Source organism: Polyodon spathula, chromosome 19, assembly GCF_017654505.1.
Source record: "Polyodon spathula isolate WHYD16114869_AA chromosome 19, ASM1765450v1, whole genome shotgun sequence".
In the NCBI taxonomy this organism is placed as follows: domain Eukaryota; kingdom Metazoa; phylum Chordata; class Actinopteri; order Acipenseriformes; family Polyodontidae; genus Polyodon; species Polyodon spathula.
The window spans coordinates 25,481,686-25,502,359 of record NC_054552.1 but is presented as its reverse complement, the minus strand read 5'-3'; the positions used below and the strand labels follow the sequence as shown (position 1 = coordinate 25,502,359).

Genomic DNA, 20,674 nt, shown 5'->3' with positions numbered 1-20,674 from the left:
TTGAGGAGCCACCCAATAGCAAGGTCTGTACATTTTATTTAATACATGAGTACACACATAAGATACATTTATAGTATGATTGTTTTGTTTTTTCCCTGCATATCTTTTAGGCATGAACCTAATCTAATACTGTTTAACATTGACAGTACCTAAAGTAATGTCAGATCCTGAACACAGGAATCTAGGATATGACTGCATTTTTTTTTTTTTTCCCCCAATTTTAAGGTATGTGTTTATCCCTCTAACTAGATCTATTCTCTCTATGTGTGTGATGGCAGATTATGGATTTGCCATCATACAGATTAGACAAGATGTAATAGGAGTAAACTTGCGATCTGCAGTACTTGCCTTGTAAAGATTATCAAGATCAAACTGCTTGTGTAAACCCTGGTAGACTCTGATCTTCTGGTGGTTTACTGTAGTCTGAGCTCTGCTCTCTAAGTAGATTATTGTTGGAAATACCTAAAAGACCCCGGTCAACACCTACAAATTAGAACCAGATGTTCTACCAGCGGCCAGCAAAAATATATAAATCAATAGCATTACTTTTAAGATGTAGATGTACATCTTAAGAGTACATGTAGATCGGCCAGAATGGAATAGTACTTCCAGTTTGTCCACTCAAATTTGAATCTAATGCGATCACTTTTTAAAAAAATGTATTTACCATTTAAGGTAATGGTGGAGTGTACTGTATTATCTGTGCTGTTGGTTGCAGCGACACCCGGGGGGAGGGGCTAGTTGAAGAGTCTGCAGACAGCCCTGAGGCTAAAGCATTACAATGCCTGCTAATTTGCAGTTTGACCAGGGCTGCCTTAGCTAAAACAAATGGTTATCTTGTCTACTAAAGGTTGATAAACTACATTCACTTTGGAGATGAGGTGTGTTGTCTGTGGTTGAGATTTGAGATTCTGTGTAGGTCTGTTGGTTCGTATCTCATAATGTTAATTAGTGGGTCAATCTAGCAACCTTAGGGGGGGTAAAACCTACATCTGCATTAATATAAAATAATATATAGAGCTGCCATTGTTCAGATTATTAAAATACATCCAGGTGAGACAGATTCCACCTTGGTGTGGTGATTTCTATACAGAATGCTCCATACACATGCTTTGGGAGGAGTGTTGAAAAGGCTACATGGTGTAAGCCTCACAGGCCTTCTAGAAATGTATATCCAAGGCAGAGGACACAGAGATCTGTCAAGAAAAGGTCAGGGAGCACTGAAGTACAGTATCAAATTCACCACAGAATCTCCTGCCCTGTTGGAGAGCTTTCCTGTGTTTTTTTTTTTTCGCCCAGCAGCAGCAGCTGTTCTATAACTCTTTCTTATCAGTTCAGGTTTTTGTTCCATTTAGGAACTGAAATAAAAGATTCCAGTTCTCATGAAGGATAGCAGACAACCTTGAAAACACCTGAAATAGTCTGCAGTGATGATGATTGTTCAGTCATAGAAAAACTTGAACAATGGAATTCCTCCAAAGCATTCAATTGGGTGTCTGTCTGTACTCAAACATAAAGACCAGACTAGTATATGCTGTATACTTGTGAAGTTTTGAAAATTAACTGTTTCCGTTACAAACCTATGTAGCCTGGACCCCAACGACACCTTAATAGGTGACATCAGTATCCTGTGCTGGTAGAGAAGCTGTGCATAATGCTGGAGTCGGTGCCTGAAACAGAAGCCAGAGCTGCCTCACTGGATGGCAGGTGGAAGTGCCTTTCAGCATAGGCTTTAATTTAAAGAGCTCTCTGGGTGCAGTGCACCACAGTACTATTGGACATTTTAAGTCTCAAGATATTTAAATGTGAATGCATGCATGAAGGACACGTATCCTATGATGAACTTTATATGCTTGGTAAATTAGTTAAGTTATTGGAATGAGATTGCATTCACTGCAGTAAGTAAACTAATATCAGGAACAGCATAGGGTAGAACTATTTGAAAGACATGTCTGTTTAATAAATTACTGTTAAGTACTGTTTGACGCCTATACAAGTGGTTTAAATGTTGAAGTATTGTACTACTACGACTACTTTAATAATAATAATAAAAGGTACAGGCACTAACCTGTGTCTGCTCCTTTTTAAGCAGGAAAGACCCCATTTTCTTTGGCAAAGCAAGGCGGTGGGTTCAGTTCTGTAATTTACATTGTAGTCATTTGAGGACAGGCATGCTTGTTGTAAACCTATTTAGACTGGTGTATGGTGGCTCTGGCAGTGTCTCAAGCAATAGGTATATTTATTTTTTTCTTTCACTTCCCTTTAATGTGAGAAGGTGTCCATGATATTAACTGTACAGTAAATTGTGCTGGGGCATACATCCAAGACAGTTCCCTCTACTTTCAGATAAAGCAGTGGTATCCCTCATCTGGTGTAGGCAGTAGCTGTGTTGCTTGTGTCCTGGCAGCAGAAGATTCAATCACACAGGCTGAAATTCCTCTTGCTTCAGAATCGCTGTGAAGGAGGCAGAGTGGTCTGAGGAAGGCAGGCTTGGCTGCTTCTGATTTTAAGGTTATAAGGGTTGGAGAAGAATACAAAGGTCACAGTACAGAATTAAATTTAAGATTAATATGAGCTAAACTAGACACGCTTACCTCTAGATAGTGTACAATTGAGATCATAGTCCTGTAAAGCCTTAGGCATTATTTGGCATCAGAGTATTTTTTAAAGAGTTTACTCTGATCTTCAGCAATTCTGTGTTAATGTTACTCAGTTATACTACAAACAACAAGGGAAGCACATGTTACTGGGTGGGTGGAACATGATGCTCACAATAGGGCACCAGGGAGATTTTAAATTGAACAGTGAATGCTTTATTTGAGGATCTAAAAATAAACAAAAAACATGGAAAGCAATAATCGATCAGTTCACTGATGCATATCTTTTGCACCAGCAGTTAGAATGCACCCGTTCATATTTTCCAGATACACTGTTACTTCAGTTCTCTGTCACTGTATACCCATGAAGCGTAATATTTGTGGTGTTACTAATGTTTTCACAAATTCGCAAATTGTTGGTTAAGTGGCAGAAAAGATCAATATTGGCCTGCATGCCTAACAAAACAGTTGCTATTTAGTACCTGTGATTGCGATTTTATAGTTCCAGCTGTTGCCAAAACCTTTTCTAGTAGCTTCAAACATTCTAGGGGTTAGGGTTGAGTTAGTCATAAATCATTATTCGAATACTTTCATAAATATTCGTGACTCAAGATAATTAACTGCAACCAGGAACATCTTAAAGGGTGGGGGCGGGGGTGGGAGCATCCTGCTTTGGTTCCTCCTTTTGGTTCCACACATCAGAAGTTGAAAGAGTTTAAAATATCTGTCACACCCACTGGCTTAACCACTGCCTGCAGCAGTGAGTAAGCGCAAGTTTGGCATTTGTACTTGTATTCCTTTCCATAGCCAAAGGGATTAGTAGTTTGTATTGGTAGTAATACTAGTACTGAATTTGGAGTAAATGCCTCCCGCTGGTGAGGTGCCTGTTCGGACATATCCCTGTCCTAGGAGTTGACTGAGAGGTCAGGCAGGGGTTATTGCTTGCTGTGCAGCATCATGTCCCGCTCCTATCCAATCCTGTATAATATTAATCTCAAATATCCTGTTGAGAACAAGCAAGCCAGAAGTGCTACATTAATTGTTGTTTAATTGGCATTTTACCGCTTTGTTACCATTGCTTGTTTTTAATGGGGAATGCACAGCCAAGATTCGAAGCTACACAATATCGCAAAATAACTGCATCCTGGCAATCTGAATTCTCAATGGCTACACACTTGGCCTGGTTTTGTCATGGACCATTTTCATTGACTTAATTAGGTCTCGTAAGTGAAACTCCAAGTCTCCCTGATGTAGTAAATGCTCCCATTTACATATTCTGCTTGGGAAGTTTAATAATCTGCAAGATTAGGAAATTATATATTGTATGAATGGATAATTGTTAATAAACCAACATGGACAAATATTTTTGAAAGGGGATATATATATATATATATATATATATATATATATATATATATATATATATATATATATATATATATATATATATATAGTGCGTGTGTGTTATTTTACACCTTAAGAACAATGCCTGTACTTGGTGAAATCACCGTCCAGTGACAATATGTACAAGGACCACAATCATTGGCCATAGAAAACCCTATAGGATGGCACCTACGCTATACCTGTATAATGTTGTTTTCTATCTGCGATGGCCACCACTGGTATTGAATGGAGGAGCCTGCTGGGCTTGCTGGGGTGTTGCAGCTGTGAGTTCACCACAGTTCTCCCTGCCTGTCAATGCACACTCTGGATATCCTACCTCCCTGGATGTAATTGCCCCTGTTTCTGACCTAGTTGGGTGACCGCAATGCCATTGTAAATGAGATCCAGATGCTTGCAGTAATCGCAGTATGAAGTGCAGGTCCCCCTATTGGTAGAATTCCAGATTGTAATCGAGCTGTAGTATTAATGAAAAGCATTGCTGGACATCTGCAGTGAAGTCTAATCTCTGGAATGGCCCTAGAGGCTTCATTTTTTGAGATCCACTTGTAACGTCATGTATGTATTGAAGGCCATAAAATAGGTAAGGAATAGATGTCCTTCATGCAATTGTGATTTGTACATAAGCCACAACATGTTGCAGAAGGAGGAGCGTTGTGCTTCGTAAAAGCAAACTATTAAAGAATCAAGCCTCCAGCAGCACAATGATGACTGCTATTTTAGGATCTGTCGTGTCTTGAAGGAACAATCTGTTGATTCTCACAGACTGTGCAGTGACTGGTACAGTGAAGCATTAGGCTCCCTGGTCTCTCTGGATTTTCTGTGAAGAAAAACTACTTAATAATGTCTCTGAGGGGCTGGGTGGACCAGGACTGGAAGATGTTGTAAATGTAGAGCATCCCAAACACCTGGTTTGTTACAGATGAATGGAGCTGCTTATTCATGTTCTTAAGATTTGAACAGGATTTCTGGCAGCAAAAAGTGCCTGTTGGATACCTTGTTTAACGATAAAGAAATATTTAAGGGTATGAGGTGTCAGTCTGAAAATTATTGTCTCTTAGTGTGTGACCTGTGTTTGGAAAGAAACCTGGTGATTTTATAACTGACTGCCTTAGCTGTTTTGGATCCTAGAAAGACCTCTGTTCTTCTGCAGATGCACTTGCAGTTACAGTCATTTTATTGTGTGCATTGCATCTCCTTCTACAAATGTCAATATCGATGTGTATTTTCTAAAACACAATACGACTGACCTTGCTGAAATATGGTGCTTAAACATTTTACACTAGCTCTTTTTTTTTTTATTCTGTTGGCCCCTTGACCCATCCTGGGAGGCTGTGTGGTCCAGTGGTTAAAGAAACAGGCTTGTAACCAGCAGGTTCCCAGCTCAGCCACTGACCCTGAGCAAGTCCACTTAACCTCATTGTGCTCCGTCTTTCGGGTGAGATGTTATTTTAAGTGACTCTGTAGCTGATGCGTAGTTCACACACCCTAGTCTTTGTATCTTGTTAAGCTGCTTTGTGGTGGTGGTCCACTATGAAAAGCGCTTTATAAAAATAAAGATTATTTATTATTATTAACCTGCCTTAACCAGAGGTACTTTATAAAGTACAGAACTTTGCTCAGGACAGCGATGTTTGAATTGGAACATGACCCTTTCTCTGTGCCGTGTGTTGCCATTTGTCTTATGTGTTTTGTGTTGCTTACAGTGTGTTGATCTATTTTCTAGTGATTTTGTTTGTTAATATGTACCAAATGAATTGTGAAACATACTTGCATGATGCTGAACATGATCACCAATGGAGTTACATGGCTGCTTGCAGTCCACCAAATGGTTTTTGATTGATTGAAGAAATATAATAGCCACAGGTTACTGAATGAAAGGATACCTGGGTTGCAGTTTTCCAGACATTTTTCAAGCCAAAAGCCGAGGGCCAAACAGAGGTGCTTAATAACCATTTGGGAAACAGTCTGCAGGTTTCCAGTATTTCACAGGCATTAATGGGTTGATTCTCTTTAGTGTGGAAGAGAGGCGTGCCACTTTGCACACTTTCTTATGTTAATCCTTCATCCTAAGATTTCTCTGAAGAGCAGACAATTTGAGTGAAACAAGCTCTCTGTACCTGCGTCTCAATACACCAGTGCAGACAGATGAGGGTGAGGTGTGTTGTAAAGATGTATTGTACTTCTGTAGCTCTTGTAAAATAAGCATAGAATATGTAATTTTTCCCCTCTATCGAGCGAGCAACGTCATGAATCTTTGATTTATTCAGATACAGTATTTCGGGTGAGGAATAATGCTCCTTTTATTGCATGATCTTCCATACTTGTATACATAGCGTCTGATAGCACAAAGGTGATTTAAGATAGCGCTGTGGTTGATTTGTCATGTTAAGATACTAACGTGTCTGTTTCTCCTGCCTTTCTCATTTAACTTGTGGGATAGTAACTGCTGTGGCAAACAAAGATGTAATGTACTGTGTAGTGTTGCATTACTAAGAAAACCCTTGCCCAACTGTACATGGGTGTTCTCCTTTCATAGTGTATTATTGTAGCTGTTGAATAGCCTCATCAAATCAATGCAGGGTCCCGAAGCTAAGCCTTGTTAATATGTGAAGCTCTGAACCTCCTGAACTCCTCTTTGCGGGCTGAAGGGTGACCTTGTCAGAGAGACCCGTGGCCAGCCAGCTGTAGGCAGACGGGTCAACATGTGGCTTAGCGTGATGACACTACGTCGGAGAGGCAAATGAATTGTAGAGACAGGAGTAGCAATGACATTTACTGGAAGGGGCAGTGCTTGGCAGGGAAAAATTTGCAGCCATCTTGTTGTCTGTCAAATGAGCAGAAGGGGGTTGTTTCTGCTATTGAAGGCATGTACTGTTGTGTTACATTATTCATTTTACTGTACATTAAGGTACTCTAAGGATACCTCATTTGAATCTGACCATGGCATCTTTTCAGGGGTAACTAGGCTCTCATGTAGAATGCTTTACCCCTTGTACAACTTTGCTATTATAAGTTTGCATGGTAATTTGCAGTTTTCCCATAATACGATGCATTTACTATAATTTTTAATAGTGTATCACTGTTTTTTTAATTTTTATTTTTCTTGTGCTTTGCCATACTTCTCTGGGCTTTACAATGCATACCCATATTTTTCTACATTTTCACTGTGCTTTACTACACTTTGCTATACTTTTTGGCTTTTAATATGTTCCACTATTAGAAGGGATTGCCCTGTCTCATGAAGGATACTGTTCTGGTTGTAAGAACTTTTTGTGGGTCTAATTTAAAATTAAATAAAGTGAATACACCTACACAACATTGATGTACCACAATAACATTTCAGCAGAATAGTTACTTTTGCATATACAGAAAGTAACTTTTATTGTTTTGACTGAACTAAAATCATTACAAACAATATTCCTTTCTACTGCTTTATGAATTTCTATACTGAGTACTGGAGGGTTAAAAAAAAAAAAAAAGTGTGGTTTGTGAGTACATCATCAAACTTTTGAGATGAGAAAAATGTGTTCTGTGAAGGCACTGTAACACATGGTCTGTGGTCCCATGGTAACTAGCTTTTTCTACCACACGTGGCGATTTTGTTCTTTTCACTGTAATACCTCATGTGTGGTCTTACACTCACAGGACACAAGAGTGTTTCTGTGAAGCATTATTTCCTTCTAAGGAGAACTTTAACCAATGGTATGATAGCTTTCCTATCTCTGCAAATCCAGTAACAGTTCTATTTAACCAATGGTATGATAGCTTTCCTATCTCTGCAAATCCAGTAACAGTATCTATTTTGTTCCATATTTTGTGAATTATGGTGCCACACATTATCTCCCATTTTGAAGTTTTGATTGGATGGCTTACAAAGGAAGGGTCAAATCTACTCACTGTTGTACAGTATGTATGTATGTATGTATTTATTTGCTATGCACACATTTTGAACATTCACTGTTGCTTTTTTGAAAGTTCCATTTTAGTGGCCTTCTGTACTGTAGAAAGGGTAGCAACACTATCACATGTTTGTGTTTCCAGCTGGGGGAAGTAGGCTGCCTTAAACTACTGTCTTTGATCATTTTCTCTCTGGCTTTCGCTTCCAGCATGGATGCATATTGATTTGCAGATTTTTAAAAAGTACTGCAACTCCTCCTGTTGCCTGTCAGTTTGTGTGCTATATTTGGAAAACCAGTATTTTGACTTAATCCACACTGTTTCCTCACCAAAATGAAATCTGTCATTCTATCTTGATATCCACTATGCCTCTAGCTTTATATCTTGATATGCACTGTGTCTGTCTTTCGTTCTCATTCATAAAAATTGCATCTCTCCATGTGCCTTCAGGTATCTTGTTTAGTCTTGCTTGACTGAGTCAAAATCCTTTCCAGGGGTTTGCTGAGACCGGGCTGCACGTGATTGGGAAGTGTTAACCTGTTTCATTGCATTACAATGCATGTGGAAGGAATTATGTATCTCTGAAGGGCACATTTTCAAAAACAAACTATTTGTGGCTTTCAAATGAAACAAAACTTCCTGGGAACCCAGGTGAGGGTTGCATTTTCTGCATAGTTTTCCTGCCTCGATTTTAATACTTTTAAAGACCATTGTGGTTCTGTTTTGAATTTGTTTAAATTCATGGGTAATTTTATAAATGCAAAACTCAATCTAATAATTGATTCCTCTTTGTAAATGGCTCCAGTGTATTCATGCGATTATTATTGAAAATGTGTAGGAGTAAGGTCTTTAAACAAAACAGTTCTTGGCTTGTCAAGTCTTTGTTGGTAAGATGAAGTGGTGCCATAGTAACACACCACAGCACAGCAATGCCACTATAACTTAAATAACATACAGGTCTTGGAAGCCAGACTTTTTAGTTTTTGTTTTTAACAGTAGAAAGGTTTCTGTGGACGGCATTAAAAAAGACCCAGTCCCACTTTATCCTTTGTGTCAGAATCCTTTATTTTCAGTAGAGAAGGTTATTTTGTTTTTACATGTTCTTAAGAAGAGAGGCATCTGTGGAATTCAAAATATCACAAGGAAAGACAAGTAATTGGGGCAAGATATCCCTGTTTCTGGTAGAGCCCCCGAAGTAGTTATCCTGTGGTGTTGCTTACTTTGGGGTCATTTAGGAGCATTCAAGCTGTAATAAGAATAACACTGATATTGTAACTGCAAGAGTGCTACGCATTTGACTACACAGTTGTAGGTACTTTGATGTCATTTGAAATGTTTCTCTGTGGTTTATGCGGTCCATGCTGACAATGCAAGAAACACGATTTGTCACTTAAGCAGGGGTTGGCACCACCAAGTTGCGCGACGGACACTTAACAAAATTACCGGACTCAGTGACGGACATGGGGGGTGTATAGCAAACAGCAGAGCACAGTCAGATTTAAAGCACAGTCTCCCATATATATATAGAGGAGCTAAGCACACTAATATCAATGAAGAGCAGCACAGCTGTATATAGCTACAGTAGTTATCTAGGCATAATAATAAATTCAACTCACTTAGTGTTTTTGAATGCACCTTGCCGCCGCAGCTACATCGAAGTCCTTTGTGCTTGTTGTTGCAGTTACAATATGTAGACAAGCATCAACACGACAGTTCTCAAGGCGATTCCTTGTGGATGTTTTAATTGAGTTCATGTGGCTGAAGCCTCGTTCGCAGCAACAGGTGTTAGGGCTCAGTGTCAGTAAAAAGAAGTGTCAGCCTTGCTAGTTCACTGTATTCATGCTCACTACTTGACTTAAACAAAATACACCATAATTTGGTAACGTCACTGCCACAACAGTCTGAGTTGAAAAGTGTCTTCACAGCCTCATCCTCGCAGTACAATGTATATTGCATTTCAACTTTGCTGAAGTTAATGTGCTTTATAAATCTTGAAGCAAGATTTTGAATTTCTGAGACTGGTGGCTTTTGGTTGCAGGGGTCCAAATAAAGCATGCATTTCACCAGCTCTTTTTCAGGGAACCTGGACTTGAATGCCTGTTCAAGTTTTTTTTGCATATTCAATGAATGTTGCTTTTACCTTAGCAATCTCTGTTTCTGCCAAGTAGTGCTGCTCCTCACACTCCCTCAGTATCTCTGTGACCTTGGCACTAGGGCTAGACAGGTCACTTGGAGTTATGAAAGATTCCCATGTAGAATCCTCATTTTGAAGGCTGTTTTAAACGGCTTCAAAATTACCTTGCAGTATTTCTCCAGAGAACAGTATGCATTGTATAGATTTGAGTTCTCTTTTTGCAGCGCTAGATTCATTGATGCGAGAAGTGGCAAAACCCAATTCAAGAAACTTAGCTATAGAATGAATTTAGGAGATTGTAGCATGTCATGGATATTCTGGCAACTTGTTCTATAACTCGGTGACCCATTCCCAAATGCCTCTCTCTCAAAGTATTGCACTAGAGAATCCCGCAGTAACTCAAACCTCTAAACGCAGGCAGCCAAACTTAACCAACACATTTTTTTCTAGTTGACCAGGTTTGAGTATTCCTCTTCATTCAGCTCACAGATTTGTCTAAACACCTTTTTTCTTGCAGCCACACTGAAATGTCTCAGTGTCACTTTGATTTTGTCTTCCACAAAGTCAGGTATGACTGATTCAGCATCTTTAGCCATTAAGAAATGGCAAAGATTCATACAGTGCTGGACAAATAAATCGACATAGCGATCTTTCAGTTGCCTTGAAACACTTTCACATTGGGCTAGCATTACAGATGCCCCGTCTGATGTAAATCCCACAATTTTATCTACAGGGTACTTGTTGCGGTCATTTTCCAAACAACCAACGATGGCTTCACACAGATTCTGTGCATTACAACGCTTGGTTATTTCAATTAAGCTCAAAAACTCAGAGCGAATTTCACGTGCGTCAACATTCACAAAACGATGATAAATTATTATTTGACTCTTGTCACTGTGGTCACTGCTCTCGTCGCACATTAAGTTTACAAACGGTGCATCTACTGCTGCTTGAACAGTTTCACCGTAAAGATAGCCACCTAAATCGTCTGTGTTTCTTGACACAGTTTTTGCGCTGCAGTCTTTGAAAAGGAGCCGAGTTTGGGTCAATTTTCTCAGCCATTTCTTTGAAAATGACACCTGCTGTAAATGGCAGTTTGGCTTTTGCTAAATTGTAGGCAAGGCAAAGATCATTCTGTGCATCTTTGAGATTGCGGTTAACAGTCGCCATTGACTACCTGGCTTCCTCTGTTGGCTTTGGCCTCCTTGCCTTGATGAATCTATCCTTCTCTACACTCGACATGTTTGAAGTCTTAAATATTTTTTTGCACCATTTTTCAGCATGGTCGCGAGCTACTGTTGACTTAAGTTGTTTAAAAAATGAAATATTCTCTTTCCCAAGCTGGGTTGAACGATATTTTTTTTAATTTCGACGCCATGTTTTTTTCAATGTTAAGAAAAAGAGAACAGTGCACAACGTGAACGAAACTAACACTTAATCGGATTGTATAACAAGGCTTCAGTAGGCGGTTCAGTGTCATCAGGATTCTGCAGTAACCATAGTTATGGTAGAATATTGTCATTGTCAGTTTACTGGGAGAAGTAGAGGCCAAATCTAGCCTGGTCGCATTGCAATTGCAATTTACTGAGATTGTAAATCGTACTTTTTTAAAATAAATTACCTTGGCCCTCAAACTTTTTACCACGGACACTTTACCGATCCCTGCACTTAAGCAGAGATTTGAACCAGATTTATTTTCGTTCCTGTTCGGCTCTGAACTGAACCAGAATTTTCGGCTCTGGATCCGAACAGCTGATTTCGTTCCGTTCCGGTTCGAACTAAATGAAGTGCTGGTTACTGCTGGTTCAAGTTGTTTTTCTAGACAATAGGCTATTATATTGGTGTTCATAGGTCTTCATTTTCTCGAATTAAACAAAAAAGCATAAAATACAGTAAACTCCAGATAACTCTGCACTCTGAAGGAAAACGGTGTGACAAGTTATCATTCTGTATCAGTAAATACGCTTACTTCCTGTCTATAGAAACAACAATGCCTATGTTTCAGCCTTAAAAGAAAATGACAGCAGTATGCTATTTTTCTTGCCTCCAGTTAGTTTAAAACAAAAAAACTGTAAACAATTAAAAACAGCGACGTTTCCCAACAAATCCCAGTGGGTTGGTTGTCCTTACATTCAACGTAATAATTTAATGCAATGTTTGTCTGAAATAAACTGCAGCTAATCGAGATCATGGCTCCATCAAATATGCCACTTGTTTTGTTTGTTTTTTCATTCTGTTCCACCTTTCAACGTTTGTGGTGTTTTTAACTTTAAAAATGTGTGTGTGTGTGTGTATATATATATATATATATATATATATATATATATATATATATATATATATATATATATATATTATAGATAGATAGATATATATATATTTAAATTTCCAGGGTTCGACACATCTACCTTGTGTTTGAAAGGTAATACCTAGCTCTGTTTTAAACAGAAGATATGCAGAAAAAAATTCCTTGCCAAGTAATCAAATACATATGAACACTTTATTAATATGCACTAAGGGGAACATTTTATTGTCATTGGTATGCACATTTCATAGTAAAACATGCAATGTAACAACTTTTCTACATACATATAACCGTGAAAGTGAAACGCCAAACAATTAACCATGAATCGTTAAATGATTGAGAATACAACCAAATTCATTATACAATAAACATTGCTGTTTTTTCAAGTAGATGGTAATTTGTCTTAACTGTATCACAAACTTGTCATTTATAACGTTTTGAACCCTAGGATATGTTTGAGTGCCTAAAGCTTAAGAAAATAGGACAAGGAAGATAGTACAGGGTAGTCAATAAGATATTAAAAATGGATTTGTAGTTTGTAGGGTGTGAAAAATTGCAACTGAAACCTTTTATCTTAAACAAAACTGGAGAATTCACGTAAGTGGCTATGGTGTAAATATCCAAATGAATGCGATTTATGAAATACTCCATTTCAAGTACATTTCTCTTAAGTCAGACTGAAAAAATTGGTACCAAAAAAAATACTTGGTGAGGTGAGTCCAATTTTTAGTGGGACTTGACATGTTGGTTAACAACAACTTTCTCAATTGGCTAGCTTGTGTAACCATGGTGTCTGTTTGCTGCTCTTTGTTTCAGCTGAATTATACAAAGATCACCTCATTAATGTACAACTATTTGGTACATTAACCATTTGTTCCCTTACTGTCTTGCCAGTCGAGACTAAGAACAAACCACTGAATAACAATGGATCTCCCCTTGGCATCCATTTTAACAGACCACATTGCCTTGGACCGAATACAGACATACAGCTGTACTTCATGGCTATTGTGCTGTCATACATTTTATATGTTATTGTTGTAGATGTGAGGAAAAGCTTCCAATAAGCATTAAAGTGGCTGTCATTTTCAAAGGTCATTCGCCTTATGCCAAAGAATCGTCTCTAATCACCTATTTGTGAAGAAAGATTCTAGTCTGGAATTTGATAGGATAAGTAGTCTTTGAAATGTGTCTCTCTGTACTTCTAAATGGGGATTTTCTTTGGTGTATAATTGATTGCCATCAAATTATTATACCATTTATAATTAATAAGGACGTCCATGCTTTTCTGTAGTCATTTAATGATCAGCTGGGAAATGGTTTTGGTTGAAGCAGGTCTGGGGGCGATGTGCAGTGCTCTGCATGTTCCTGTGCACCACAGTGGGAGGGGCTGGTTTTGTATGGAAACTATGCTTCCATGAGCACAACCTGCTTTCCATGTAATTGTATTGTCAGATCAGTAGACAGTCGACTGGGCAAAGTGGCTGAATGCAAAGCGGTTTTGTTTGCATGCCAGTGATGCTGTACCAGGTGTTGGCATTGACTCTAAATCCAATATCTTCACATGCAATCTGCACCATTACTGTGGGTGGTGCACTAAATTCAAAAGGTTTTTTGTTGTGTGCCTTATGATAAGAGCTGGCATTATTCAAGTTGATTAATTGTTTTAGTTATTTTATTTGTTTTCTAGTATTTTTTAATTCCTGCTCATGGGCGTGCAAGGAAAATAATTTTATATCAAGATAAATATGTGACACAAATGCTTTTACGTAAATCCAAAATTTATTAAATGTCTACTTTTCCACTTTAAAGATACAGTATCTCACAGCCTCGCTACACACAATTCCCCTGGTACATGTTTTACTACATTCTAAACTTTTTCTATGAACTCGTTGACTGTCCTGGTACCCCACCCAAAATGATAGTTTAGACTGAAACATTATTGCTACCACTGTTTGTGTTGCTTTATGTGCAATTTGTAAAAAGTGGATCAGTGCAAAATTAGCTCACAAGCAAGACAACTGAAAATTGCCATTCCTCAGACAAGTGGTTACATTTTAGTTGTGAGTTTATCTAGTTGTGAGTGAAAGAGTTAATTGATGAAGTAATACACATTGGAAAAAACATTCTTTGCAACCCCCACAATACAGAGATTATGACTGAAATAAGATAAATAGTAAATGCAGATCTTTGACCTATCTATTATACACACTGTCATTGAGACACCAAGCCTTTTTGTGTATTGTGATGAGTTTCCAACAAAAATACATTAAGTTCATAGAATTTGATGTACTGTAGCTGCAAGGTATAATAGCTAAATCCGACACACTGTCATTGCTAACTGCCCTACAATAAAAGCAGCGAGTTTGTAACTGGAGAAAATAGATTGAAACAGCTGGAGGAGCTCCATAGTGTAGCTATGGAGCAATATGAGGCACTCCTTTTAAAAAAAAAAAAAAAAAAAATTATTTAGAGAGGTTTAAGTTTAAACCATTGCATCCTGGAACCTTTTTAATTTATGCGTTTGTAGTCCAAGCCTTTGACACACCATGGAAGTAAGGGTGACCTGCAGTAGAGAAAGGGACACATTTTATAGTGTTTGAAACATTGATGCATCCCTTATTAAAACCAAGCATCAAGCTGAAAAAAAAAATAGCACAACAAAAATGGAACCTGTGATAATGATGCTAAAAATGAGAATTCCAGTAGAAACTGATTGCAAAACCTTGAAATACACCTCTTATTGCCTTTTGAGGTACAACACTGAATACCAACCCTGAGGTAACTGTGAGCTCCGGTACTTATTACAATAATTTATTGACATTTGAATGCCTATGGTTTACTGTATAGAATTTGCACATACTGTTTTGTTCCTTTCATGTCCTCTTAACGCTGTCAAGTATCTGTTTGATTGTAAAACTCTGATGTGGTTCATGTGAATAGTCGGTGTGTTGCTGCAGGCTCTGTGGATGGTTGGTGAGTGATGCACATGGATCTGTGTGACAATGGCACTGCAGGACTGAAGCACTGAACAGCTGTGGGAACACTGTCACATGGACGGTAATTATTTCTTCTGCGTTGTTCTCCTGAGGGTTACTGTATAGAGAATGGAATCTTAGGAGTTTGAAGAAAAACAGCCTGAGAATCAAGCTCATGCTGAGGTGAGGTGCAGCCAGGTCCTCGTAATTACACTTTTTGCAGGCGCGATTGGATTGAAGCAGTGTTGTTCACGTAACATTTTCTTTTCCTATTGATGACTTAAGCTGAAAAATTAGTTTATTTATTTCAGCTTCGACTATTCTCTTTCATCACCTTCGCCAAAAGACAAGCCTGCTATTACTTATTAAATAGTGGGTGTCTTAAATGGAAACAGAAATTATACAAGTGTATTGAGTTATTACTCCTAAGGTGTTTTGGAGTGGAGTTGCTTTCTGTTGGCCTATTTACAGGTCTGCATTGTTGAATGAGCTAAGGCAGGGAAATGGTAGTATTGCACAATCCTGTGAGTGTAATTTTCTGTTTGTATAATACACTGGCATTATTAGCATGGCAGTATCTGATAATCCAGATTTCTTTAGACCAGTCAAACGTGAGAAACCACAGGGCTTGTGGAAGGTAGGTTAGGTAGGCACTGCTAAAGCTGTTACAATTTCCCCTGAAGGAAAAATAAAAGCTCTATTAAGCTGCAGCAGCTGTTTATAAAAGAAGTATCGGGCTAGTTTTGTTAAATGTTACAAAGATATAGATCTGTTTTGCTGTATAATTTAACTACTCGCTGTGTGCGAGTTGTTACTGAAGTTTTATTTGCAACTTTTATGGAAAAACAAAATTGTGCCATTTATTTCTTCGGTACCAGTCCAAAATCAAAACCAAAAAATGATTCTGAAAGGAGTCAGATGGATGAAGTTACCTTAAACAGTGAAGGAATGGAGAGGTATTAAATCCTGAACCAAAGAAGAAAATACATGTGCTGTTGGCAGAAATGAGGAATTTAACCATTGTACAAGAGATAGGTGGATGAATTTATTGCAAGCAAACACAAATGTGATGCAGGTAGATAGTGTATATGTGACCTTTTTGTGTTGCTTCCAGTTGCAGTCTTCAGATGCTACTGGTGGTAGGCCAATATGGGAACAAGATGGGATTTGAGTTTTACAGACTGGTTTTATGGTGTAGGTGGCAGAAGTGGCACTTCTGTTCTTGTCATCCTGTAGACTGGATTTTTTTAATAAGGCCAAGAAGAATGGGCCTGACTTAATGTGGGACTGTGGGGGAAATATGACTATCTTACCCTAGCTGGTATTCTCCTCTGGTGATGGATGTGCTCGACCAGTGAATGGTATGTATTCACTCCAGTGTGTAATTTGTGTATTGGTGTCGAGATCACACTACTGGAGTGCCTGCTGGCCCAAAGCCAGCAACTTAAATCAGATACTTTGACATCCTTCCCTTGTGTTTTGAAGTTTGACCAAGTTGCTGTTTTGTTAAGATGATTGGTTTTTTTTTCTGTTTTTAAAGACAGATTTTTTTTAATGTGTGTTTGTTTACATTCATTATTTCCAAAATGTACTCTAGTGCCTTCATCCGTTTTGCCCTGAGATTTAGTTTAAAGTGATCTGAAATCAACCTGCTATGTTTCCATCAGCCGCAGCTCATTATCAATGTGACCTGATCTGGTACTCTGACAGTATTATGGGTAAGGACGCTAGAGGCAAGTTTATAAACCAGCATTGCAGAAAGACTTAGTGGGAGTGCTTGACATGTCTCTCAGCACAGTTCCTGACTGTAACCCATGTCCACTCTATATGAAGTACATTTAAAAGACAATGGCAGGTTCTACATTTTTCTTCAACGTAAGCCCACTTTTATTGGTGACTAACTTCTTGTCTACACTTTGAGATTCAGCATAGTCTTACCTGACAGTTTGTGCAGAATGTGCTGGAGTACCTTTCTAAGAGAGAGCACGAAACGTCTTAGCTGAACCCATTCTCCTCCCTCGCAGCAATGTTAAGTCAGGTCAGATTGACATCATGATAGCACAGCTTACTGTGACAACTAAGCCTCTGCTCTCTCTGCTATTCCTATGCCACTGCAAAAAGCTTTCAGACAACCTCCTTTGTATGGTAGTGGTATGTTTTACTGTTCCTGTTTTGTTGACTTCCAAGGATGTTAAAGTGTTTCATAGGTCGTCCTGTCAAAATGAATGACAGTCAATTGCTTTGGAAGGATATAAATGGATGACATTCTTTTAATTCCTGGCTGTGATCGCTGTGTTTCAGTGTAGGGCTATCAAGGCTGTATTGCGATGGGTATAAGTATTGGATGATGACATAATGAGGTCAACAGAAAATGTATTAAATATAGCCAAAGAATTATTGAGTTGTTATGTTTTGTGATTATACTGTGAAGCAAAATGTTGCTGCATATCCTCCGTTTGGGACGAAGGACAGTGCATACATCATTTTTCTTTTTTTAAATCACCTGCTGTTGGTTGTGGGGAAGGCAGCACTTACTGTAACCTACATTAGCTTCCTGCTTTGTAATACACTGTTTTACCACTATTTTAAAATGTTTTTCCTGTATCTTAAGTGAGCAAAATACCATACACATAATTACACGACAGGAGCACAAGACAAAAATGATTCGTAAGAACCTCACTGCATTTTACTGTCTTTCCATACTGTAATATCATGTACTGTAAAGAATTCCCATAATACAGAAGGAGGGTATAACTACATAAAGGCTGTGGTCAACCAATAAGCATGGACACAGTTTGTGGATTCCATTACAAGCCCCCCCCCCCCCCCCCCAACAAAGCTCACAGCTGATATGCTCTAAATTACACATTGTGATCATTTTAGTAACGCTCCCTTCAAAACTGTCATGTTAAATTATTCTGTGATATCAGAATTATGAGTCAGTCCGGTCTGTGGTAAAATTAATTCATGTTGGAGAAGTGCCCAATGGATACCAATTTATTTTACCCGCTACATTTGTTGTAACAATAGACATTTGAGCCCTGGAATAAACGCGTAGCTAATTTGAGTTTCCTTGTGAACTGACGTACAAACACAAGCATCATGGATAACTCAGACACTCAATTTTGTATTTTTTCTAATATCAAGTAGCTTTTGTGGTGGAATAAATCTTGTTACAACAGACCCTCCAGTTTGCTGAGATGCAATAACACTGAGCTGCAGCACCCTCTGTGACCCGTGATGGCACAACGTGAACCTTATTGCCCAAGATCAAGTCTCAGCAGTAAAGGTTTTCACAGTAAAATGGTCAAGTATTGTACAGTATATAATGTAACTGGTACCAAAACAATATGTAGCCTCCTGCAAGAGACAGATAGGAAGATATTGGATATTTATGAACAGTTTGCAATGTGCCTTTGTTATGGTTCAGTTTGTTGAAACTTACTAACATAAGCTAGGAAGTTTGTGACTTTAATCTGTTAATAAGATCTTAGTTTAAATGATGTTCTACCCCCTTGACCCCTAACCCCTCACCAAAGCTTGCGTACCTCCTGCATGTGTGTAAGTTCATCAGCCTATATATATATATATATATAATATAATCTATGGAAAAAGTGTGATAAAAAGAACTGCCATGTTCAGCAATTTTACTGTACTATGTCTCCATGGTCATTGTCCAGATGCTCTACAAACCGGGGTGTGTTAGTCCTGCAAAGCAAAATTGGGAGATGGTTTTTAAAGCTGGTGGTTTCACTTTACACATTTGACAACAGTGCCCTGTTTATAGTTTGCAGAAGCAGGAATATAACATCTAAAACCAAAGCAATAAATAATGAGAAGAATCGCCACCTACTTCAATTCACTTGTCTGGGATACAGTAATTGGAGTAAATCATCTGTACTTTCTGTTTACAAATGATTTAACCATGGCAATGAGCTAAACAGGACTAAAACCAGATTCTGCTGACTAAATATTGGCAAGTGTATGTGTTTCTCTATAGTTCAATGGTTGTCACTGTCCAGGTTTTTATTTCAACCAGGAACGTAATTTGCTTTGTTTTTAAGTACACAAAAAAAGACTAGTAAAAGACTCTGAGCATTAAAATACGTAACTGCAGCGCTCTATGTACTTCAAACAGTTGTACAAAATTAAAAATAAAAACCTAGACTCTTTCAGTACTTGAGCACCTGGATTGACAACCACTGCAGTTACTGTAGGCCGACCCTAAAAGAAGGATGTGACGAGTATCTTATTTATTTAATAAAAAATGTATACAGGGTAGATTAGCCTGCTGGGATGTGAATGAGATATAAATTGATAATGATGGTGATAATTACTGGAGACCTCCTCTCTAATGCTCAGCTCTGCATGGAGTATCTCATCATTTGACCTTTTTAATTATGAACTTTTTCTGTGAGCTTTCGTCATTCACCTCCTCTCCATTCCATATGCTGCAGGCAGCTGTTGTTGAGCAAATGTAATATCTAACGTAGTGTCTGATTCAATTTAAAGTGCCAACGCGGTAGATTGCCATCAGAGATTGTCAGCTCAAAACCAAAAATAATGCTTAAACACAACTCTGAACGTTTATTTTTTGGACCACTTTTTTGTAACTCTTGTCCTCCAAATTACAGAACGGGGTACCAGAAGTGCATTTCCAGCAGGTCTGGAAGTGGGTTACTCACATGTATCCTCTCCTCTGTGTTGCTCTACAGGTGTTGTAAGTAGGAGCTTCCTCGCCACCTGTCAAGATGGTGGCCCTGTCCCTGAAGATCTGTGTCCGGCAGTGTAATGTGGTGAAGACCATGCAGTTTGAACCCTCCACTGCAGTGTATGATGCCTGCCGGATAATAAGAGAGCGTGTGCCTGAGGCTCAGACTGGACAAGGTGAGAGTTCATAGGATGGAAAATATCCCAAATTACTCTTAATTATTGATGAGTATAGAGTGGCTGAGGAGGCAAGGGCATGTCAGCTTTTTAAAAACCCCAATGCTTTTTGTTTGTCTTACCCATATATGCATTGTCATATATAAATTATGTATTAACTGTTATTGATTTTAATAAAGCAACAAGAAGTAATTAATGGGAATAAATTATAATTACATTTTAAGTTACTGATTTTCTTTCATTTTACTGAGATTAACTTGCAAAATAGAATTGTAACTGTCTGTTCCGTCAGGTCAGCCTATACAAAGCAGGCTTTTCTGACTGCTTTGTAAAATTGTCAGCTGCAGACGCCTGCTGGTCAACAGTATATGCCCCCCTGCACTGCACAATTTATAAAAATCCCAGACATGCAATGCCTATGAAACTTTACCCTATAATGTGAAGAAGCTAATCCGCTGAAGCATATTTCGTTAGT

The 20,674-nt window shown here is 38.4% G+C and overlaps 1 protein-coding gene across 3 annotated transcripts in view; it reads left to right on the top strand.

Moving 5' to 3' along the window:
• LOC121294653 (talin-2-like) overlaps positions 1-20,674 on the top strand; it is a 123,649-nt gene that overhangs the window by 43,124 nt on the left and 59,851 nt on the right. For all 3 annotated transcript variants that reach the window (XM_041218599.1, XM_041218600.1, XM_041218598.1), the window contains exon 4: positions 20,028-20,199. In XM_041218599.1, the coding sequence (XP_041074533.1) occupies positions 20,064-20,199 (136 nt within the window). In that variant the 5' untranslated portion in view covers positions 20,028-20,063. The remainder of the gene's footprint in view (positions 1-20,027; positions 20,200-20,674) is intronic.